This window comes from Danio rerio, chromosome 8, assembly GCF_049306965.1.
Source record: "Danio rerio strain Tuebingen ecotype United States chromosome 8, GRCz12tu, whole genome shotgun sequence".
NCBI lineage: Eukaryota > Metazoa > Chordata > Actinopteri > Cypriniformes > Danionidae > Danio > Danio rerio.
Window position 1 is genome coordinate 42,866,686 of NC_133183.1, and position 22,584 is coordinate 42,889,269.

The window sequence follows — 22,584 nt, forward strand, 5'->3', positions numbered from 1 at the left end:
TAAGACGACAATTTTTGGGGTGAAGCATCCCTTTAAGACCTACAGTACTCAACTTTACATTACCATTAAAGGGTTACTCATCCAAAGCTCTACGACTTTTGTTCCTCTTTGGAACAGAAAATGTCAAAATTACAAATCCAAGATATGTTTTATTCTTCCACACTAAAAAGTCTAAAAATACACAGTTTTTATGCAAAAGTTCGGGCACCTCTCTGTGGCTGCATGGTTATTTGCTCTTTCTTTATAAAGGAAGATCACAGTAAAATGCCATTTGCCATTTTGGAGAAAGCTAGATGATGTCACATTTTTCAGACAGAAATCTGTAGTTTAGCAGTATTGAGATGTGTGAAATTACAGTCAGACTGAAAAATAGGCTATGCAAAAGTTTGAGCAACCTCTCTTTTGTGTGGATTTCAAAACCTTTAGTCACTTAATACGGATCGACTACACCACAAAATTGATTTGAATGACTCAGTGACCCTTAACAATTCTAACATAGGTGCAACCAATCATCAAGAAGGATATTTAAGATAGCTGATTGCTAGTTGTGCTTTTCCTTAATGTGAATCCGAAAGTAGCAACATGGGAACCTCAAAAAACTTCCAAATGACTTAAAAACTAGGATAATTTATCAACATGAATTAGAAGAAGGATGCAAAAAGCTATCACAAAAGTTTAAAGTCTCTATCTCCAAGTCAGAAATATAAGCTGCGTCCCAAATTGCATACTTATGCACTATTCTACGCCATTTTGTCGTATAAACAGAGTAAGTAGTGTGTTCACACTGAAAACTCTAAAAATAATAAGTGCACATTTTTATACTTGTATAAATACTGTGATTATTGACATAGGGGTACATGTCGCACCACATGGCATAATACATTGAGATCTAATCTTTGCAAAAAGATTAAATCATCTGATATTTAACTGAGATAATGACTAAATTAAAAAAATGATTAGATTCAGATAAAAACGCAAGACAGAAAAACATTTCCAGCAGTCGACATTCTTTTTTTAAAAGACCTTGAAAGACCTTTCAATCATCATGCTGGAATAATATGCTGTTATTTGAAATAGCATAAACCATGAGTGACAATCTGATTTGAAACACCTCTTCTAAGGGGTTAGAGGAGAAATACAGTGATCAGCAGTGTGTTCTCTACAATTCAGCATGAAGGGAGAGTGTTTTTCCCTGCCTTTGCCAAATGCTTCTTATTAGGCTTGTTGGTTCATAAAAGCTAAGAGGGGGGACGTGCAGCCTTTGATTTACTCTGTGCGTGAAATGGGTGTGAAATTACCGGTGTTGTGTGTGTCTAAGAGGAAAACAAGCATATTTGAACATGACCTTGGAAGAGAAGCTGAAGGGTCAAAATGAACAGCTGTTTGTTTGGGGAGAAAAGAACATTGCTAACCTGCGAGAAAAACGTGTATGAATGAAGACAGGTGCGCATCTAACCAGTTGTAAATATACAGTTGATATGAAAAGCACAAAGAAAACAAGTGCCGTAGATAACTGTAATCTGTTTAACTATAGGGATGAGAAGATTCCCCAATTCATTCAGTGCAAACAGTTAACAATATAATGCGTTTTAAAAGTGTGCATCAGATACAAGTTAGCATAATGCACTGTGCCTAGCATATTTGATTGGTAAAAATTTTTTATTCATTATACTTTTATTGTGTAAAAGTAACCACAAATATTTTAGATGCACCTTGGCTTCTAATCTCTAAGGGTGAGAAGTGAAGGGTGAGAAGTGAAGGGGCACACTTCAAACACAAGTGGGTATGAGAGTTTTCTCTGACTACACCAGCTACAGCAGCAACATGACTGCAAAACCAAGCAAGGAGACCCACAAATGTAAATTAACATTTATACAAATTTTTACTACTGTACAAATAAGCATCTGATTTGTTACATTCAAATGTGTTAATGTGCTACCGTCACGATCTTCCTGTGCACCTTGCAAAACCTGGAGGTAGACTAGATGCAGCCAAAGACTATATAACACACAAGACATGTCATGTATAGTTTTAAATGAGGAAAAATGTTGTGGTCAATATGGTAAATGAAGCCTCGCCTACTAGTACAGGAGCCAAGCATCAATCGCTGTAGACTGACATTTCTTCGGGAGAGAAGCTCGGGTCAACAAACTCACTGGAATGGATATGAGAAATCTATCCAAATAAAGCTTGACATGTGTTCTTTTAAATTAACCTACACTAGAAGTTTTTTGATTTTGTAATATGTGTGAAATGACAGTTACAGTCTGTCGTGTCAAACGCACATCACATGACAGCAACTACATAAATGCCCCACAAACTTATAAGCAAAGAGTCACTTTCATTTCTGGAGGAGATTTGCCATCATGAACAAGTTGTGAATTACTTCAGAATACTAGCTACTAGCGCAATCTGAAAAATCATTATCCAGAGGATGATAATGCGTAGAACGGGCATAAATGAGGTAGGTGTCGTGATCTTGTTTCTATCAAGTGCACCTGAATGACTTGCCTTTGATGTAGTGACTTTGATGCAAAGCAAAGCTTTTTTTTGTTTTGCACTTTTTATGTTACTAGGCAACCACTGTATCCACAGTCTTAGTGTTGAAGCTTGTGAAGTCGAAAGTGACATTTCATACAGGAAGATTAGCGTCAATGCTCTCACATTGGATTTAAAGCTCAACTTCTATATAAATGAATTTAAATGCTTTCTCTGTGGTGAACTGACGACACAATGACGTGCAATTTCCACTCCTACCCCTTCACACTGCTTCAAGGGCCAAAGGGATATGAAATAAAATTGTGATTGGGCCTAAAACTTGTATCAGAGCTACAGCAAGTGTTTGTCAGTGGTGGCTGTTGTTCCTTGACGCTTGCAGCTGATAGAAGTGCAAAATAAATTATTGAAAAAAGTGATGTGCCTTGCGTTGTCAATGTGGATTTTAGACGCAATATGTAAACAGCCCTAAACTGTTATGTCATCACCACTGCTGCGTAATGTCGTCATCGATCAATCAATACACCATGGGAAAGAGCAAAACAATTTGAACCATTTAATGTTTTGATATGGGCAACACAGTGCCTCAGTGGTTAGCACTGTTGCCTCACAGCATAAAGGTCTCTGTTTCAAGTCCCAGCTGGGTCAGTTGGCATTTCTTTGTGGAGTTTGCATGTTCTTCCAGTGAGTTTCCTCCGGGTGCTCAGGTTTCCCCCACTGTCCAAAGACATGCACTATAGGTGAATTAAATAATCTAAATTGGCTGTAGTGTATGAGTGTGAATGAGTGTGTATGGATGTTTTCCAGTACTGGGTTGCAACTGGAAGGGCATTCTTTGTGTAAAGCATATGCTGCATAAGTTGGTGGTTCATTTCGCTGTGGTGACCCCTAATGAGTAAAATAACTTAGCCGAAAGAAAATGAATGAATAATGTTTTGATACATTGTGTCATGCAAACATATTTTGTATGTCAGTGGGTGAATGAGTATAGCTGTGTGCATGTGTGATAAACAGACAGAATGCAAATATATATATATATATATATATATATATATATATATATATATATATATATATATATATGCATTTTGCTAAAATATTTGCTGTTGACATTGAAAGTAATTATTTTTCCACATACATATGCTTTTAAAGGTAGTAGCATGTGTAAAGTAAACAAAATTGAAATAAAATGTAGTCTACAGTCCTGAGCTCAAATCAGTTATTGAATGTTTTTTATAGCAAATATGGTAAATTTATTTCATTTTTATTTTTTTGTTTAGTTATTTTAACTTTTGTGATTTTAAAATCTTAAATATTTAGATTGTAAAGTTCTGTTCTGCTATTTGTTCAGCCAACTATAAAATGTAAAGTGATGGACCAAACAGAAGAGCTGCATGGCTATAATAGTGGTCTATATGAGGGAGTCAGAGGTAGTTCTATTCATATTAGTCAGTTTTAGTTCAGGGTAATAATTCAAAAAACATATTCCTGATATTTTGTCACCAAAAATTACTGAATTTGTCATTTTTCCCCTTCAAAATTTGCAACAACATGTGTGTGCATGTCTTGTGTTGTTTAGCATTAATAATATACACATCTTAATTCTCCATTACTTTTTTGACAAATAACATTTATATACCAATTTATATAAAGGAAACACTAAGAGAAACAAACAGAGAAACTTAAGTGTTAACACCCTAATCCTATAAAGTCTACAGCATAATATTCAATACATTAAGAACTAGGGATGTAACAGTATCAGAATTTCACGGTACGATAATACCTCGGTATGAATGGCACGGTACGGTATTTATTGAATAATTTACAGGAAAAACAAAACTAATGAAAAGACTCGAAAAAAGTGCCAAAAGTGTTTATTTACCTTAGCACTGAGCATATCAATGACATAAAAATTAGCCATCTATCTGTAAGTTTCGAAACAGGAACTTAAATTTTTCAATTTTAATAACAAAAACTATTAAACCATATAAAAACAATAAAATTTTAATTTAGTATTGTTGAAAACTCATTACATTCAACATTTAATCACTCACTCACTTAGATAGAGATGGGTTTTTTAAGGAAAATTATCATATAACTATAATCTGGTGAAAGCTGGGATCTCTGGGCATGTTCCCTGCAACAGAAAAAAAAAAACTCTCATTTGGGACTGAGGTTTCTGGGACAGAGAGATATGATTTAGCCAAGGTTGACAGTTGTGGGTAATGTTGTGTATTGTCTTTCCACCACTTGAGAGGACAAGCCATGAGTGAGATAGAGGTCTCTTTGCGGTACAAGTCAATGTCTGCATCAATCTAACAAGTGTGCTGTGTTCTGCAGTCCCCATGACTGTTTTTAGTCGTTTTAGACTGTTCACAGTCTGGCAGTGCCTGCATATTGTTTTTTTTTCTTTGTCTGTCACCTTTTCTCCTTTTTCGTATCTTTTTAGAAAGAAATCGAAATGCTTCCACACTTCTGATTTAAAACTCGCTTTAGGTTCGATCATTTCCAGCTCTTTTTCTCTTTCCCCCTACTAGCAACACACTCCATTTCCACATTACTGGATCTGTAGTGACAACAGACCGCAAAGGATGATGGCCACGCCTAGGCTGATGGGAATTGTAGTTTCCGCTACCTCCCGTTCGTTTCATTGGCCTAAGCAAACTTTTCTTAGAAATATAGTTTTATTGAGTCATTCGCTTACGGTAAAATTGAAAAAAATTACTATTGCGGTATGACGGTATTTACAATATTGTTACATCCCTATTAAGAACTGATGATCGAAATAAACTGAAAATCTTTTCAACACGAGCATTAGAAAATTCATGCAAAAATATATGTATGAAATAGGAGTATTTGTTTGTTCAATAGATCAAATTTGTAGGCCTTTATTATGCTCAACATAATATTACAGTGCTAAACATTTTACTGCTGTGGAGTACATAATCTAATGGTATAGGATAAACGCTAGAATGTAAAAAAAAAAAAAAAAAAAAACTGTAGTCAATGATTTCTATTGTACTTTTTTCCTAAATGGTGAGGGAATTTTCATTATTTGGTGAACTGTCCCATTACAATAAAGGTGTTTATGTGATCAATTTACCTCCATATAAGGTAAAGTCATCTTTACGCATTATTAGTTTGTCTGCAACATCTAAAATTTTCATAAAAATAAGTTTGGTCATTAGCTTTCAGACACATTATTATGCAAACAGACGAGGGGAGTTCTCAGCATGAAAGCCCCGTGACTGACAGATCAATGTGCTACTTCATTTCTCTCCAGTACGGTAGGAAATTAAACGAAACAAAATGTGGAGGATGTTAACTGTGACAAGATGATTGACAGGGCAGTTTAAATGCTGACAAGATGCATGTAACTAAGCAACAGAACAGTCGGTTGAAGACTCAATTATGATAAAGCAGTATGTCCCACAGACTGCCTACTCTTCTGCTATACTCACACACACACAAAATAAGCTATGCACTTTTTCTTTCACAAAAAGTATACACTAGTATGGCCAAACTAGTATGAGTAGGTGAACTGGGATGCAGAATGACAAGCGTGTTTTTTTTTGTGAATAAATGACTCTCATGAACTGATTCTATAAAAAAAATAAAAAATTAAAAATAAAAATAAATAATAATAATAATAATAATAATAATAATAATAATAATCTAAATGACTCAATAATAATTCTTGAAGGCACCTTGAAACTCACTCTTGAAAGGGGTATAGTTCACCTAAAACCGACAATCGTCGTCATTTACTCACCCTTTACTTGTCACAAACCCATTTGAGTTTTTTTTGTTCTTGTCCTGAACACAATAGAAAATCGGTAGCCATTTACTTCAATGGTATTTGTTTTTCCTACTATTGATGTCAATGATTACCGCGTTCCAGCTTTCTTAAAAATATCTTCCTTTTGTGTTCAGCAGAAAAAGTCATTAACAAAGGTTTGGAACCACCTGAAGGCAAGTAAATAGTGAATAAATATTGTTTTTGGCGAACAATAACTTGAAATGACTTAGTTTGTCAATCAATCAGAGTTGTTACAGCTCACACTCACTGTTATACTGTATACAACACAGTTTACAATACTGAAATCAGTCTAAATGCTAAACATTGGCTGCATCATAATTCTCATACTTCCCTATTATAAATGAACAGCACTCAAAACAGAAGCACAGGTAGGATGACATACTGTACCCTCTAATAAAACATGGTTCTTTACACAAAGTAGCAGCAGTTCTATTTGGAATATCCTGATGAAGGAAAGTGAGTGAAGTGATAGTGAAGTGACAGTCGACGGTTTGCCCACAAGGCTACAGGTGCGTAGAACACACTTTGATGCTAGTTCTTCATTAATTCATGAATTTTCTTTTCGGCTTAGTCCCTTTAGTATTCAAAGATCACCACAGCGGAATGAACCGCCAACTTATCCAGCATATGTTTTATGCATTCAAACACATACACTACAGCCAATTAAGCTTATTCAATTTACCTGTACCGCATGTCTTTGGACTGTGGGGGAAACGGAAGCACCTGGAGGAAAACCACACGAACGCGGGGAGAACATGCAAACTCCACACAGAAATGCCAGCTGACCAAAAAAGGGCTCAAGCCAGCGAGCTTCTTGCTGTGAGGCAATTGTGCTAACCACTGAGCCACCGTGATGCCCACTAGTTCTTCATCTTATAGAGATTTCTATATTTCTATTTATAGAGAGTTCCAACTATAAACTGCACATCTATCTATCCACAAAACATTAGAATATTAAATAAAGGTTAAGTTCTATGAAGACATTTTGTAGATTTCCAACTGTAAAAACATTGAAACAAAATTTTTGATTAGTAGTGGGTTGCTAAGAACTTATTTTTGGACAACTTAATAGGCAATTTGCTCGGTATTTAGATGTTGCTGCTCAGTTTCAGATTTTTCAAATGTTGTACTTTACTGTGCTAACAAAGTATACGTCAATATGTTTATGTATTATTTATTTAAATTTCAGTTTATGTTTTAGTTTTTTTTGTAAGATATTGTTTAGGTTCACATTACAAAAAAAATATAATAATACAATATATATATATATATATATATATATATATATATATATATATATATATATATATATATATATATATATATATATATATATATATATATATATTCATTCATTTTCTTGTCGGCTTAGTCCCTTTATTAATCCGGGGTCGCCACAGCGGAATGAACCGCCAACTTTTCCAGCAAGTTTTTACGCAGCGGTTGCCCTTCCAGCCACAACCCATCGCTGGGAAACATCCACACTCACATTAACACACACACTCATACACTACGGACAATTTAGCCTACCCAATTCACCTTTACTGCATGTCTTTGGACTGTAGGGTAAACCATAGCACCCGGAGGAAACCCACTCGAAGGCAGGGAGAACATGCAAACTCCACACAGAAACGCCAGCTGAGCCGAGGTTCGAACCAGTGACCCAGCGACCTTCTTGCTGTGAGGCGACAGCACTACCTATTAGATATATACTATATATATATATATATATATATATATATATATATATATATATATATATATGCACCAAAAAAAGAGCTCTGCTATTTTTACAAACCAAAGAATATTAATTATGTACTGTTAAGAACCGCTTAGATCGTTTAGCATGCACAAATTCGGTATGAAGTTTTGGTATGAAGCGCTCTAGTTTTATTGAAATATGGCTGCTGAGCATGTGCCTTGGAAGCAGTGCAAACAAGCTTGGGGCGTAAGTTTGTCATTTCCAATGGAGGTGCCTGACTTGCACGACACGCATATGAGAGTGACGTGCAGATGTTGTGCAAGAGGCGCACTTGTGAATCGCGTGCATTTTCCAGCCTCACCCAGTTAAAAAACATTTCAACTTTTCCGAATGCCCAGAGCACATGCATGCAAGATTCATGCAAGTAGAACTAACAAATCTGCTTCACACTTTGTATAGAATATACACATTTCAGTGATAACGGTAAACTAATTACCTCAAACAAACACAGTGTATCCAAACACTGCAGCGGTTTTTACTTTTCGCCATAAACTTGCATCGGAAAAAAAGATTAATGGTCATCTAGTTATGAGAGACCACTGGGTAGCGCGGGCGCAAAGTCCATTTACTAATGCCTTAGTACTGCTGGTAAATTAAAGTAATGTGGTAAAATAAATAAAATCCTAATATTCCTAATTGGATTGTTTAAATAATATTCAATAACTATCGTTATCAAATTATATGAAACGTGGTATCGTGATAATGCTTTGGCAATATCGCCCAGCACTAATTAACAATTTATTGTAATTATTATAATAAGTCATTACTTTTTTTATTTACTAGACTTTCATCAATCGTAAAAAACCTACGTCTTAAGTGAAATCAGAATTAGAATTCTCACAGTTCTCATCATGACACAAACTGCTGTAATTTTTGTACTTTTCAGCAGTCAAGGTGGTAATACTACCATGCATTTTTGCTCGTACAAATGCTGTTTTAGGCAATTTTGTTTCCTTTTATTCGTTCTCTCATTAATCTCAAACCTGCTAGCTGAAGCCTTTTGTGATATTTTCTTAGTGCGTTCCAGCAGGAGCGAGATGTTTTCCCTGGCCGTCTTAACTGCGCAACTGCAATAATGTATCGCCAAGTCCCGATCGATCGCTCCTGATTGATACAGCCATGGATTCCTTAGCAAGCAATTTCAGCCACGGCTCAGACAAGAGCAACTACACAAAAGGCAAGGCTGAGAGAAGTTTACTGCAGGTTTTAAAAGGACAAGCATTGATTAGCATGGTCATTAGGACAGATGAATGATCCTACCAAAAAAAGAAGAAAAATGGAGAGAGACTGAGAACTGGAATGGCAAGTAAATAGATAAATAAATAAACCGCCTGTGATAGCACATGCATAAAACAATCACGCGCATTTACTCAATTAGAAAAAGGTATTCATTATATGCATTTTAGTTGATGAGAACCCATACGCCACAAGAAGAATGACAGCAAAACTGAGCTTGAAGTGTTTCTCATTACATTCCTCCAGGCTCGCCATGACTTAAGGGGTCATTTCATGCAGAACATCAATTTAAATACACTGATGAGTTATGATGACACACTGCCGCATTTAAAAATTGCACTTGCATCAAAACAAGTAACACATTGTGTGACAGTCTATGTTTACATACAGTATCCACATCTAATCATAGTCAGGATCAGAGTTGGGTGTAACGGGTTCCGCAGTTAAGCCTTACTTTATAATTACTTTTTTGAAGAATGCAGTAATGTAATGAATTACATTTTAAATAAATAATTTACATTGTGATTTGATTACAGTTACTAAAGTCAATGTAATTGCATTACTTACGTTAGAATTATAGTTTTTAGAAGAAAAAATAATTATTTTAACACCACGTTTTCCGTTGCAAACATTATTTTGATTTTATTGTGCGTAAAAACAACAATAAGGCTATGAAACACATTCTATGTCCAGTGTTTAAAGAACTTTCGACTGCTTTTAACTCGACCAGCAACTTGTTGAAGCACTTGAGCAGCAGTTTATTTTGTATGTTTATAGGTATATTTTATGTTTTAAAAGTAACTTCAAAGTAAATTAATTAGTGGTTGGATTACTTTTTTCACAAAGTAAATAGTAATGGAATCAGATTACATTTTTGAGTAGTAAACAGTAATTTGTAATTAATTACTTTTTTAAAAGTAACTTACACAGCACTGGTCAGGATCATACAGTAAGTGAGTTTGGACAGACAAAACCAGTCATATCGGTTCATATGTTTTCTTTTTTTGTCTTACTACGATGTATAATTAACCTGGAAGTGGAATAAATAAGTGGAATAAGCTTTCCATTAGGGTATGGTTTAATATGATATGACAATGTTTTGCGAGATACAACAATTTAAATATGTGTAATTTGAATGTTTTTTTTTTATAAATAAATAAAATAAATAACAAGTAAATTAAGTTTTTAAGCTTAAGCTTATTACAATTAAATTTTTTTTTTCCTTTTTATGGTAAGAAATTTACAAAATAAAAAAAACAATGATTCTGGCTCATATATGCCTAGTCCTAAAAATACACATATGCAACTTAAAAGGGATGGTTCACCAAAAAATTAAAGGTTACTCATCATTAGGTCATCCTCTAGTTGTACTATACCTTTATGTGCTTCTGTTTTCATTTAAACATAAATGAAGATATTTTGAAAAATGTTAGAAACCTGTATCCAAACTTCCATATTATTTGTTGTTCCTACTATGGAAGTCCATGGTTACAGTTTTTCAACATATTTCAAAATATCTTTTTTTTGTGTTTAACAAAAGAAAGAAAGATTAATGAAAAGTGAAGGTTGAGTAAATGACTAAATGAAATTTCCGTTTTTTAAATGAACTGTCTCTTTAAAAGTTTTTGTCACAATCACCAGTGATCTACACATGCAATATCACCCAGACTACCAATCTGCCACTATATGAACTACAACTTCCATCAGGCACCTCACACACACACACACACACTAGTTCTAGATCACCCCTGATTACACACAAGCAGCTTGTAACTCATCTGTAAAAAAAAATCAGCTATTTATTTTTATTTTTATTTTCCCGCAGCTAGGGTGCCGCAAAAAAAGTAAAATAACAGACATTAAATTATTGAAATTTCCTTAAATTGAAATTTCCAGTAAATTTCTGTAATTTACCGTCTGTTATTTTGTGGTAAAGGTCTGTAATTTAACATCCGTTATTTTATGTTTTATTTCTGGCATGCCAGCTTTTTTTTTTTTTTTTTTACAGTGTGGACTGATTATTAGGACTATATATGCACCTCTCAAACACACACACACACACACACACACACACACTGCTGAGTCTTGTTTCCTGTAACATTTCTACACATTTTCCTTGCCTTGATTTTCTGCATTTTTACCCCTGTTTTGGATGTTCTTATACTATGAAGCATTTCCTAGCCTAGTCCTTCCATGTTCATTGACCCTTGTCTTGTTTATGGTTTTCTAATGTTTTCCGTCTGTATTGACCATTTGCCTGTGTCTTCAATACGCTTCTGAATTTCCCTGTATGTACCTGTTTGCTCCTGTGATTGACCATTGCCTGTCTGATGATTCTAAATAAAGCAAGTAGATCCTCACTCCGTTGTCATCCAACTTTCTGGTTACAGTTTAGTTAACTATAACTGTGGTCATGTACAGAAGTAATACAACATAGTAGTCTTAAAAAAAAAAAAAGTTTAAATAATTTAATTTCATATTTACACACTCCCAAGCTGTTCCAAACCTATACAAAGTGTTTCTTCTGGGAACACAAAAGAAGATATTTTAAAGAGCGTTGATATCCAAACAATTGACTGTGGAACAAAAAAAGTCAATGTCAGAATTCTTCAAAATATCCGTATTTGTGTTTAACAGAAGAAAGAAACTCTTTGAGGTTTAGAACAAGAGAAGGGTGAGTAAAAACCCTAGTAGTAAAAGTGCTAAAAAGAATCACAATTTCTTCCAGGGTTCCTGGAATGCCAAATGTCATAGACATTCACAGACTAAAAAGCTGAAATTTCACATCCTACAATGAGCAGAAAAACAAGGTGCTGCTGTGTTTTGCATAAAATTAAATAGTTTGAGCTTGAATATCATTTTTATTAATGTAATAGTCATTATGAGAGCTACAAAGAATAATTTTCCCTCCATTTTGAAAAAAAAATTAAAAGAAAGAAGACGTGAAGTGGTGATTTTGTAGCCAAAGCTCTTAAAATGTACCTTTTATTGGCAGGTTTGCCTTAGTAAACAGATAAAGCTACTGTTAGTGACTGCATTCAACTTTGAAAAAACAGTGTTGAAAATAGCCAAACCATGCCAAGCCGCTGGCTAAGTTGTGATGTATAAAATACTGTTTCCCTGTCCAAGACGCTTTTCGTTTGAATTGAGAAAAGATTTGTTTATGACTACTTTTTAGTCATATCACACATTAAAGTGAATTTTATATAAAATCATGGTGTACATCAACCACAGACATCAATATTTTAACAATTTATAAAAAAAAAAAAATGTATCACTTCCTGGAAATAGTTACATGCCTAATATGATACATATTAGGTATGCATATATGTGTGTGTGTGTGTGCGTGTGCGTGCGTGCGTGTGTGTGTGTGTGTGTGTGTGTGTGTGTAAAATAATAAATCAAAGGAAATGACACAGTATAGAAAATGTACATTTTAAAATTTAAAACAAACATTTAAAGCGACAAACAACATTTCCTGACCCTGCTATAACATGACATGGACAAATAAATAAATACATAAGTAAATAAATTAATAAATACATTTTTTAAGGATTTTCAATATCTGGAATTGACCTTTTCAAATTCCATGATATTGCAGAAATTGCACAGTCCATGGGGAACTTTTTCATTACGTTCACCTTGTTCATTTCATAAGTTATAAAAAAAGATCAACTTTTTCATTATTATTACTTTAGTGCAATATTTTGGCACAAGAAACCTTGATTAATATGATGATGCAATTGAACCAAAAAATGTTAAATGTTATCACTTTTAAAATTGTAAATGTTAGTGTTAGTGTGTATGTTATGAATTGCAAATGACCACTTGCCTGCGATGCTAGCAAAGATTTCACTGACACCGATGAGGACATACTGAGGCACTTGCCACCATATAGGTAGATCTGCTGCATAGTATATAACTCCACCCAGCGACTGCGGGATGGGACCTCGTGTGCGGACAATGTCCAGCCTCTTCGTCTCTAAAATGCCTGAGAGAGGAAAGAAAAACGGCAATGATTAAAAAATATACACACTATCAGTCAAAAGTTTGGGTTCAGTAGGATTTTTTACCCAAGGCTGCATTTATTTCATCACAAACATAGTAAAAATTGTAAATCGTTATAGCACTAGAAAATCTTAAAGATGAATTTTCAACTTCGTCTCTAGGCTGAGTCATTTACAGTCAAATGATCTTTAAGAAAACACTCAAATATTAACTATTATTGTTATTATTATTATCATTATTAGTTTTATTTTTATTATTATTTATTTTTATTATTATTATTATTATTATTATTATTATTATTATTATTATTATTATTATTATTATTATAAAAGCAATAATAACTAATAATGGACTAATAATTTCATTTGAAAATAGTGTAGTGTATATACATATAACCAAAAAAGTATTTGAAAGGCAAACAAAACTTTATGGAAATCCAACATATCAAACTCAACAGTAAATAGATAAGATAAGTATCAAGACCTTGGTGTTAATAGAAAAGATTGCAGCAAATAATTGTGGGTCATCTGTGTGTCAGTTGTGTTGAGCGCCAGGGAGATTAATTGCCCAATGTTTGAGTATTGGCATACATTTTGTCTGCTTGGCTGATTAACAGAAGTGCAAGTTCATCGGAGTTTCATGCCAAAATCTGTTGACGCAAATCAATGGATAATTCATATTTTCGCAGTTTTAGTTTGAGGGAACAACTTTGTGCACATCCTGTAATTTGCTATCGATTAACCACATTACATCACACACCACAAAACAGCACCAGAAATTCCTCGGTTGCACACAAATGTAGTTCTGTTGCAAAGAGATGGCATTTTCAAGGTTATGAAGCAAAAATAGGTTATGCTTGAGGATTCTGTTGTTTTTAAGGTCTCATCTTGTGAATTCATGACCTGTTTTTGGATTTGATTAAAGATATTTGGTCCATAGCATTTATTGTTAAGTTGAATTGTGAAAGAGTTTGTTTGGATTGAACCACACTAACAGGGTGACTGCACTTAAAGTCATTACATTACAAATTTTACTGTGAACCCACCATACAATCATGAGCCAGCCTACTTAAGAACTGTTAAATAAAACTGAATGTCTCAAGAGCACAAAATTATAATATTAAAGGAGACCTATTATTCAAAATTAGCCAATTAGTAAAGAGCTCTCCTTTATTAGCATAGGAGGTTAGTCTTATTTTTGAATCTGCTACATAGGTATCTGTAGCTCTGCCCTCTTTTCTCAAAAGATTAATTCTCATTTGAATTTAAAGCAGCAGTCACCATACTGGCACAACTAGGATCAAAGCCTAAAGAGGATAGTTTCAAAGAGAAAATATAAAAAATATTAAAAAATATTATTTATGGGATGTTTTGAGCTTAATCTTCACATCCACACTCTAGGGACATTTTGTTTTAAAGAGAGCTCTGGGTGTTTTAAAGAGAGCTCAGGGTACCCTATGCACCACGGATCACCTCTGTTTCAGCTGTTGCCATCAGTACGTTGTTTTAGAGTTCCTATTTGCAAGAAAAACAGAGTTAGAAATTCTTTTATAATGGTGGCCATTAGGTCATTAAATGAGTCCAGGGGGGAGGGAGATGCACCTACAATGTGATGTATGGTATGTTGTGTGGTAATATTTTATTAATGTGTACATGGAACTTCGCCTGTGTTATGGCACCTTGCTGCAATTTTAGATCCCCTAACAGGATAATAAAGTTGAGTCTGAGACTTATTTTACATCTTTCAAAATATGTTGAATGACCGAGTATCACTGAACACTGGAATAATGGCTACTAACATAAATCAAATTCAGTGTAGACTTCAAAGAAATACAATTCCTTTTTTAATATTAAACTAGACTGTTTGTAATACATTTTAAAATAAATATAACTGAAACGTAAATAACCATATGGGGTGTAATCATACAGATAAGTCACAAATTGGTTTTGGGGTCACAGTTTGATACCAATTCAGTACAAGAGATCTCCAGTGCTTGCTTTTTTTCCTCTTTATTTTGAACAGAAAGTATTTTAATCACAATTAGCAAAATAACTGGCTCATGGGTCTTACGATAAGACCTTTTTGAAATAGTACATTACATCACAGTGCTTCCCACACATAGACTTTATTTGGGTGGGCCACCCAGGTATATTAACAACAATATAAGTGTCACATAACCAGCGATCGCTCTCCAGAGATCGCTGGTTCTCACACGAACATTATGGACTACACTTCCGCCTTCTCATGAACTACAAATGCATACATGCTCTCCAGTCACACTCACGCCTGCTCATTCATCTAGACTGATTACACACACTACACCTGAGGACTATCAGAGACTCATTAGACACCCTACTTAAGCCACTCAGTCACCCATCCCGTTTGCCGAGTCGTGTTAACTACTAGTGACATTACAACGCGTTTCTCCGTCTTTGTTTATCACCGTGTTTAGACCCTTGCCTTGTTCTTCCTTGTTATCCTGTTTAGCCGCCTGCCTAATGACCTATTGCCTGTTTACACGACTACGATTCTGGACTGCCTGAATATACCCGTTTGCACCTGTTTGATCATTGCTTGCCTGACGCTGAATAAACCTGCATTATGGATCTTACCTCCAGTTGTCTCTGTCACTCCCTACCCGTCATTACAATAAGTATGTAGTGAAATTTTTTTCTTTTCCTTTTTTTTTCTTACCTTTTTGGGAATTACAATGCATCCAGCCATGGTTTTTGAATCTAATAAAACATCCTGGAAATTTGTTTTTTGTTTTCTAAAGCTTTCATCAAATGTATGCACACATTCATAAGAGCTAGAGAAACATCAAATAATTCATTCTTTAATCTAAACGACTCCGAAAAACTTTACTGTCAGACAGTCAGAGAGGACAAAAATAGATCTAAATTGGCTGTAAAACATTTGAACACTATTTGAAATGGCTGATCAACTCATTTGCCTTATCAATACAATCTACACATTTTATTTATGGAATAGTTATAATTTTTTGAGATGTTGTCTGTTTTTATTTCTTTTTTATTTTATTTATTTCTAACTTGCTGTATATTGTATTACTTTGATGATGTTAATGTGCTTTTTTTTAATATCTAAAATGCTTTGGCAATACTGTACAAAATGTCATGCCAATAAAGCAACCTGAACTTGAAAGAGAGATAACATTAGAGAACATTATACCTGTCATGGGTGCACGTGGCTCCTAAATTGCATAAAAGTAAGTGAAATAGTGGATTTCTTTCACTTTCTTTTTAACTTTAACCAATTGGAAATAAAGAATGTATAACACTTTCTTAAAAAATTAAAAGATTGTAAAAATCTAATTATTTTTTGTTTGTCGCATATAGTTAACTATTTATGTGAAATACACTAAAAAGTGTATTTCAATCCAGCTATTTCACCAAAAAAGGTTTAAAAGTTGGTTATTTCTATTTTTTTTTTCATTAGCATGTCAATTCCAATTATCAATTTACATTTCCAAACATTATTTTTGTCGTTAATTGTAAATATACAGTGAGGTTATAGTCTGCATAGGGTGTCTGTCAACAGCCAGTGCTCCACACAGTGGTCTGATCTGATCATCATCCAGTCTGTCTGGAATGACATAAAGTAACTGAGACAAACTCAGACAAACTAAATCTAGAAGAACTTTGGCAACGTCTCTAAGATGCTTCTAAACCATCCTGCACAGCTACCTGAAAAACTGTGGGCAAAATTGTAAATTAATATTTCAAACCGACATGCTACAAAAAAAAATCAATAAATAAAATTATATATAGTAAATAATTCGACTAAGGGCGTCACAGTGGCGCAGTGGGTAGCACGACCACTGGGTCAGTTGGCATTTCTGTGTGGAGTTTGCATGTTCTCCCGGTGTTCACATGGGTTTCCTCTAGGACCTTCGGTTTCCCCCACAGTCCAAAGACATGCGCAATAGCAGAATTGAATAAGCTAGATTGGCTGTAGTGTACGTGTGAAAGAGTGTGCTTGGGTGTTTCCCAGTGATGGGTTGCAGTTGGAAGAACATCCGCTGTTGGATAAGTTGGCGGTTCATTCCGCTGTGGCGACCCTGATAAAATAAAGGAACTAAGTCAAAAAGAAAATGAATGAAACAATTCTATTATTTACCCAGCTTGCTAGATATTGGCAGCAGGCACTGAAAAACAAGGTTTTGAGTGTGTGTGTATCTGTGTTTCTGACCCACTGTGTCAGAGTGCTAAATCGCTATCAGATACATGCGTGCATGTTTGGCGGAAGAGTGCATGTAACAGTGAATGAAAAAAAAAACCTATGAAGAGTCCATTAATGGATTAAGTGTCAGGTCAAATCCAGCACTTCAGACAGGTCAAAATAGCTTATCTCCCACGCATAACAACAGCCTCGCACACATACACACCAGCCTGGGTTTACCAGGTAATCAGACTGAAGCAGAGATTGTCAGCCTGGTCTATCTAAAAGCTTGATCTAATAATAACCATGTTGCAGGTGCCATTCAGATGCCACTCCTCATGGGATCCCCGCCATCAAACATTCAAGCGCGCGTTCTCATTTTTAAAAAGGGCATGACCTTGTATTTCATATGCTTTAAACAGCAGCGTGTGATACAGAGCATCTAAAGCGCCGCTAACTCAAAGTGCTTCAGTTAACAAAACAGCAACTTTTTTCCCCCTCTTCTCTTCCCTCTCATCTTTCATCCCCCCCTCCACCCAAACACCACAAGCGTTCTGCTCTGATCTGTGGCTGCGGTGTGTCAGATTTAGATCGGAATACAAATGATGCCTGGAATAAAACGCTCTTTGGCGACCCGCTGCAGATTACAGTCCTCCAAGAGATTTTCATCCCAGATTTATAACAATAAATAAATATTATATTGTTGAAACAGACTGTTATTAATTGTCTTGTTGATTCTAAGGTTGGCGGCACGGTAGCTCGGTGGTTAGCACTGTCGACTCAAAGCAAGAAGATCGCTGGTTCGAGTCACGGCTGGGCTAGTTGGCATTTATTTGTAGAGTTTGCATGTTTTTCCCATGCTTGCGTTAGATTCCTCTGGGTGCTCTAAAAGCTTGTGAGACACACTAAATGGACACTTTATTAGGTACACCTAACTAGTATCAGGTTGGCCCCCTTTTGCCTTCAGAACTGTCTTAATCCTTTGTGGGATAGATTCAACAACGTACTGGGAAATTCCTCAGAGATTTTGCTACATATTGTTATGATAGCATCACGCAGTTGCCGCAGCTTTGTCGGCTGCACATCCATGATCCGTATCCTCGTTTCACCACATCCCAAAAATGCTCTATTGATTGAGATCTGGTGACTGTGGAGGACATTTGAGCACAGTGAATGTTCATTGTCATGTTCAAGAAACCAGTCTGAGATGATTCGCACTTTATGACCAGTGTGTTATCCTGCTGGATGTAGCCATCAGAAGATGGGCATAAATGGATGGACATGGTCAGCAACACTACTAAGGTAGGCTGTGGCATTGACACAATACTTAGTTGGTACTTATGGGCCCAAAATGTGCCAAGAAAATATCTCCCACAACATTACACCACTACTACCAGCCTTAACCAATGAAACAAGGCAGGAAGGATCCATGCTTTCATGTTGTTGATGCAAAGTCCATCCGAATTTCGCAGCAGAAATCAAGACTCATCAGACCAGGTAACGTTTTTTCAATCTTCTATTGTCCAATTTTGGTGAGCCTGTGTGAATTGTAGCCTCAGTTTTCTTTTCTTAGCTGACAGAAGTGGCACCCGGAGTGGTCTTCTGCTGCTGTAGCCTCAAGGTTCAATGTGTTGTGCAGAACTGGTGCTCACTGGATATTTTATCTACCCAAGCAATGGTTGTGCGTGAAAATCCCAGTAGATCTGCAGTTTCTGTAATACTCAGACCAGCCTGTTTGGCAACCAACAACCATGCCACAATCAAAGTAATTTAAATCCCCTTTCTTCCCCATTCTGATGCACAGTTTGAACTGCAGCAGATTGTCTTGACCATGTCTACATGCCTTAATGCAATGAGTTGCTGTCATGTGATTGGCTGATTAGAAATTTGCATCATTGAGCAGTTGGACCTACTAAAGTGGCCAGTGAGTGTAGATTAAATGAATAAACTAAATAGTCTGTTGTGTGGGTGTGTACAGTATAGTGTGTTTCCCAATACTGGTTGCAACTGAAAGGGCATCCACTGTGTAAAACATATGCTGGAATAGTTGGCGGTTTATTCCGCTGTGGTGACCTCTGAAACAGAGACTAAGCCAAATGAAAATGAATGAACAAGTGAATCTGAGGTCCAGTGTGTGAGTGGAAATGTAACTGTATAATTTTATATATTATTATTATAGTATTTATAGGCAAGGAATGGAATTTTAGTTTTAGTTCGTATTATTAATAAATAATTATGTTTTTATTTCTGCTGGAAACTGAAGAGAAGTGGAACTGCCTTAGGCATGGTGTGCAGTATGTCAGCGCATGTTTTTTTGCAGTTGCTGTGGAAATGGCTGTTTCCTCGAGCGCGGGACACAACAAGTGTGTCCAGGTGTGTGGGCATCATCTGTGCCTGCAGGCAGGGTTGGCTTCAGAGCTGTGCCACTGCCAAGCACCCATCTGTTTGGAAAATGTTGTGTAAATGTTGTGAGGAGGCTCTGGCAGTGGTGTTTTTAAGCCCTGCTGGGTTCAGCTAGTGGGTAGACACGGATTAAAAGTGCTCCAATACACTTGAGTTACAGTACAGTTAGAGGCAAGGGTCTTGTGTGAAAGCACATAATGCAAGAAAACACACACACACCCACACACGCACACACACTCAATTCACAGGATGAGAGGGAAAAAAGTCAGTTTCACAGTCCAAATATATAAAAAAAAAAGAAAAAAAAATTGCAAAAAACAGCAACGTCCAATTAATTTTCCCTTTACTTTCTTACAGTTTTGCTTCTAAATAAATGTGATAAGTGTTATCATGAAATTGGATTTTGTTTTTGTGTTTTTATGTGTGTTTGTGTGCTTAGTACAGCCTTATTCGACATCGTTTATACTTTGCAAGCAACACTCTAATAAAAAAAAAAAAAGATACAACAAGAAAGGAAGGAAAGAAGAAAGGAAGAATAAAATAAGGAAAGAATTAAATTGTATTTATTAATGTTTTTCAATTTATTTTATTTTTGCTTTTATTTATTTTGCATAACAGACACAACCCTCATTTCCCCTTTTCTTAAAGATAGAAATCCTAGAATTTGAACATTACTACAGTGTAATACTGAAGGGTACAATTATTTTTTACTTCATTTGCCATTCTATTTTAGTACATTTAACGCTTAAATATACACTTTTCACAAGACAGTGATGACGCGTTTAACAGTCATCTGCACATTAATTCTTTGGAAGTTCTTAATATCTTATATTTTTAAATGTATGTACATCTATAAAGCTATACTTTGTATTACAAATTTTCATCAAATTGCTAATGCAGTGTCTATAGGCGGGACAGCAAATATGACAGCATACGCTACTGAGAAATCCAGAAATGTAAGTCCATGATAAGGTCAATAATAAAAACTAAGACTGAAAAAACATGCAAACATGCAAATTAACATCTAAATCCATTTGCAAAACTATGGTTCTATCGTTTATACAGAGTTATCATGCATCTACAAGTCCATAACCTGTTTTCCTAATATACATTGTAATTCCTAATACTTTATGTTTAAGGCCCTGTCCACACACTACCGCGGGTATTTTCAAAATCATGCTTTTTTTCTACACAATTTCACTGTTTGTCCACACGAAAATGAAGTGTTGGGTGACTGAAACCAAAACCTCAATACTAAAATTTCTTAAAAATACGATTTTCCTAAAGTGCCTCATGACGTGCACTGTTTTCTTCTTTCTGATTGGCCAATGCATCTGAGTTCACACCAAGCATGAAAGACGCAAATTTTGTATGTTTACGGTGAACATATTGTATATTCTGTATTGTTCAACTGCTGGACAGAACTCATGCCTTTGCTCTCATGTGTGCATCGACTTGTATACAATTTACACGTGCAATTACTGTACTTAAGTTTTACAAACTAATTTCAAGAGGAACACTTGATGTCATTGATCACGGCTGGTCTCTCATCGGTAATCCGCAATGGAAAAATCCCCCTTCCACCCCATCTTCTCCCTTTCTTTCTTTTACCAGGGGGAGCTCTCAAGAACTACCTGATCTCAGACCCCCTTAAATGCTTATTGACCAGACGGAAGCCTCGGGCTCAATTATCTCCAAGCTCGTGGTTCTCTACAGAAATGACAAATCGTCTAATAACGTCAAGCAATATCTATGTGTAAACTCTTGAATTCCCCATTTGATGTGAATTAAGCATAAAAGTATCATAATCATCGCCTATTTGTTGGGCGTGCCCTTGCTCATGAATCATCACAGTGTGTTTTGGTGGTTTCATGTGGTCAGACATATTTTTTTTAAGGAAACGCAGGGAAAACTCTATACGTTTGGACATGGCCTTAAATCACATCAAATGATACAAGTCAGCTTATATCCTGATAACGATATACATATATTACCTTTTCTGTAAAATCAATCTAAAATAAAAAAATAACATATGTATAATTGAAATATAAAACACCTGTAAAAATGAATGATTACAGACCCAATATAAATACGTTGGCTAATAAATGGCTTGCCTGAAGTGAATGTAATGTAGCAAGACATCAAGCAGTATTGTTCACAAAAGCTTTTATTGATATCCCGCCTTAGCTGAAACACTCAACACAGCAGTTACACAAGTCATGGGAGGTCCATTCATGTCTATGTTGCACTATAACTAAAGTGAATTATATTCACACATCAACTCAATCGGTGTCAGGGAACAGACTGGGAGAAAAAAAAAAAACATGTAAGTGGACAATGGAAATTTTAACCATATTTTTGAGGGATTTAACAAGATTTTTGAGGACTGAAAATTCCAAATTTAGAACATTTATCAGGTTTTAGAAACCACTAATCTTTTCATATAAACGCCATACTGTATATGTCTGAAAATGATGACATATCTACATGGAAAGTAAGTGTCAAATATAAAGACAAGCATGAACAAACACACAACAATCCCAGGTTATGAGGAAGAACAAAATACACACATCAGCACCAATGACATGGCAGACTGGGATGTCCAACACTTCCATGTCTAATGCCTAGTTCAGACTGCAAGATTTTAGCCCCGATTTTGGCTCGCCGACAGGTTTTGAGA

General features: G+C 35.4%; 1 protein-coding gene across 10 annotated transcripts in view; it reads right to left on the reverse strand.

Moving 5' to 3' along the window:
- Nucleotides 1-22,584, reverse strand: part of slc15a4 (solute carrier family 15 member 4) — a 163,327-nt gene that overhangs the window by 75,724 nt on the left and 65,019 nt on the right. Inside the window, exons 7-10 of one of the 10 annotated variants that reach the window (XR_012383625.1) lie at nt 12,765-13,305; nt 11,354-11,392; nt 7,776-7,826; nt 3,784-5,973 (exon numbers count right to left, since the gene is read on the reverse strand). Coding sequence is in view for 1 of the 10 variants with exons in the window: in NM_001320529.1 (NP_001307458.1) it covers nt 13,147-13,305 (159 nt within the window). In the remaining 9 variants the exon portion in view is untranslated. 10 annotated transcript variants of the gene reach the window in all.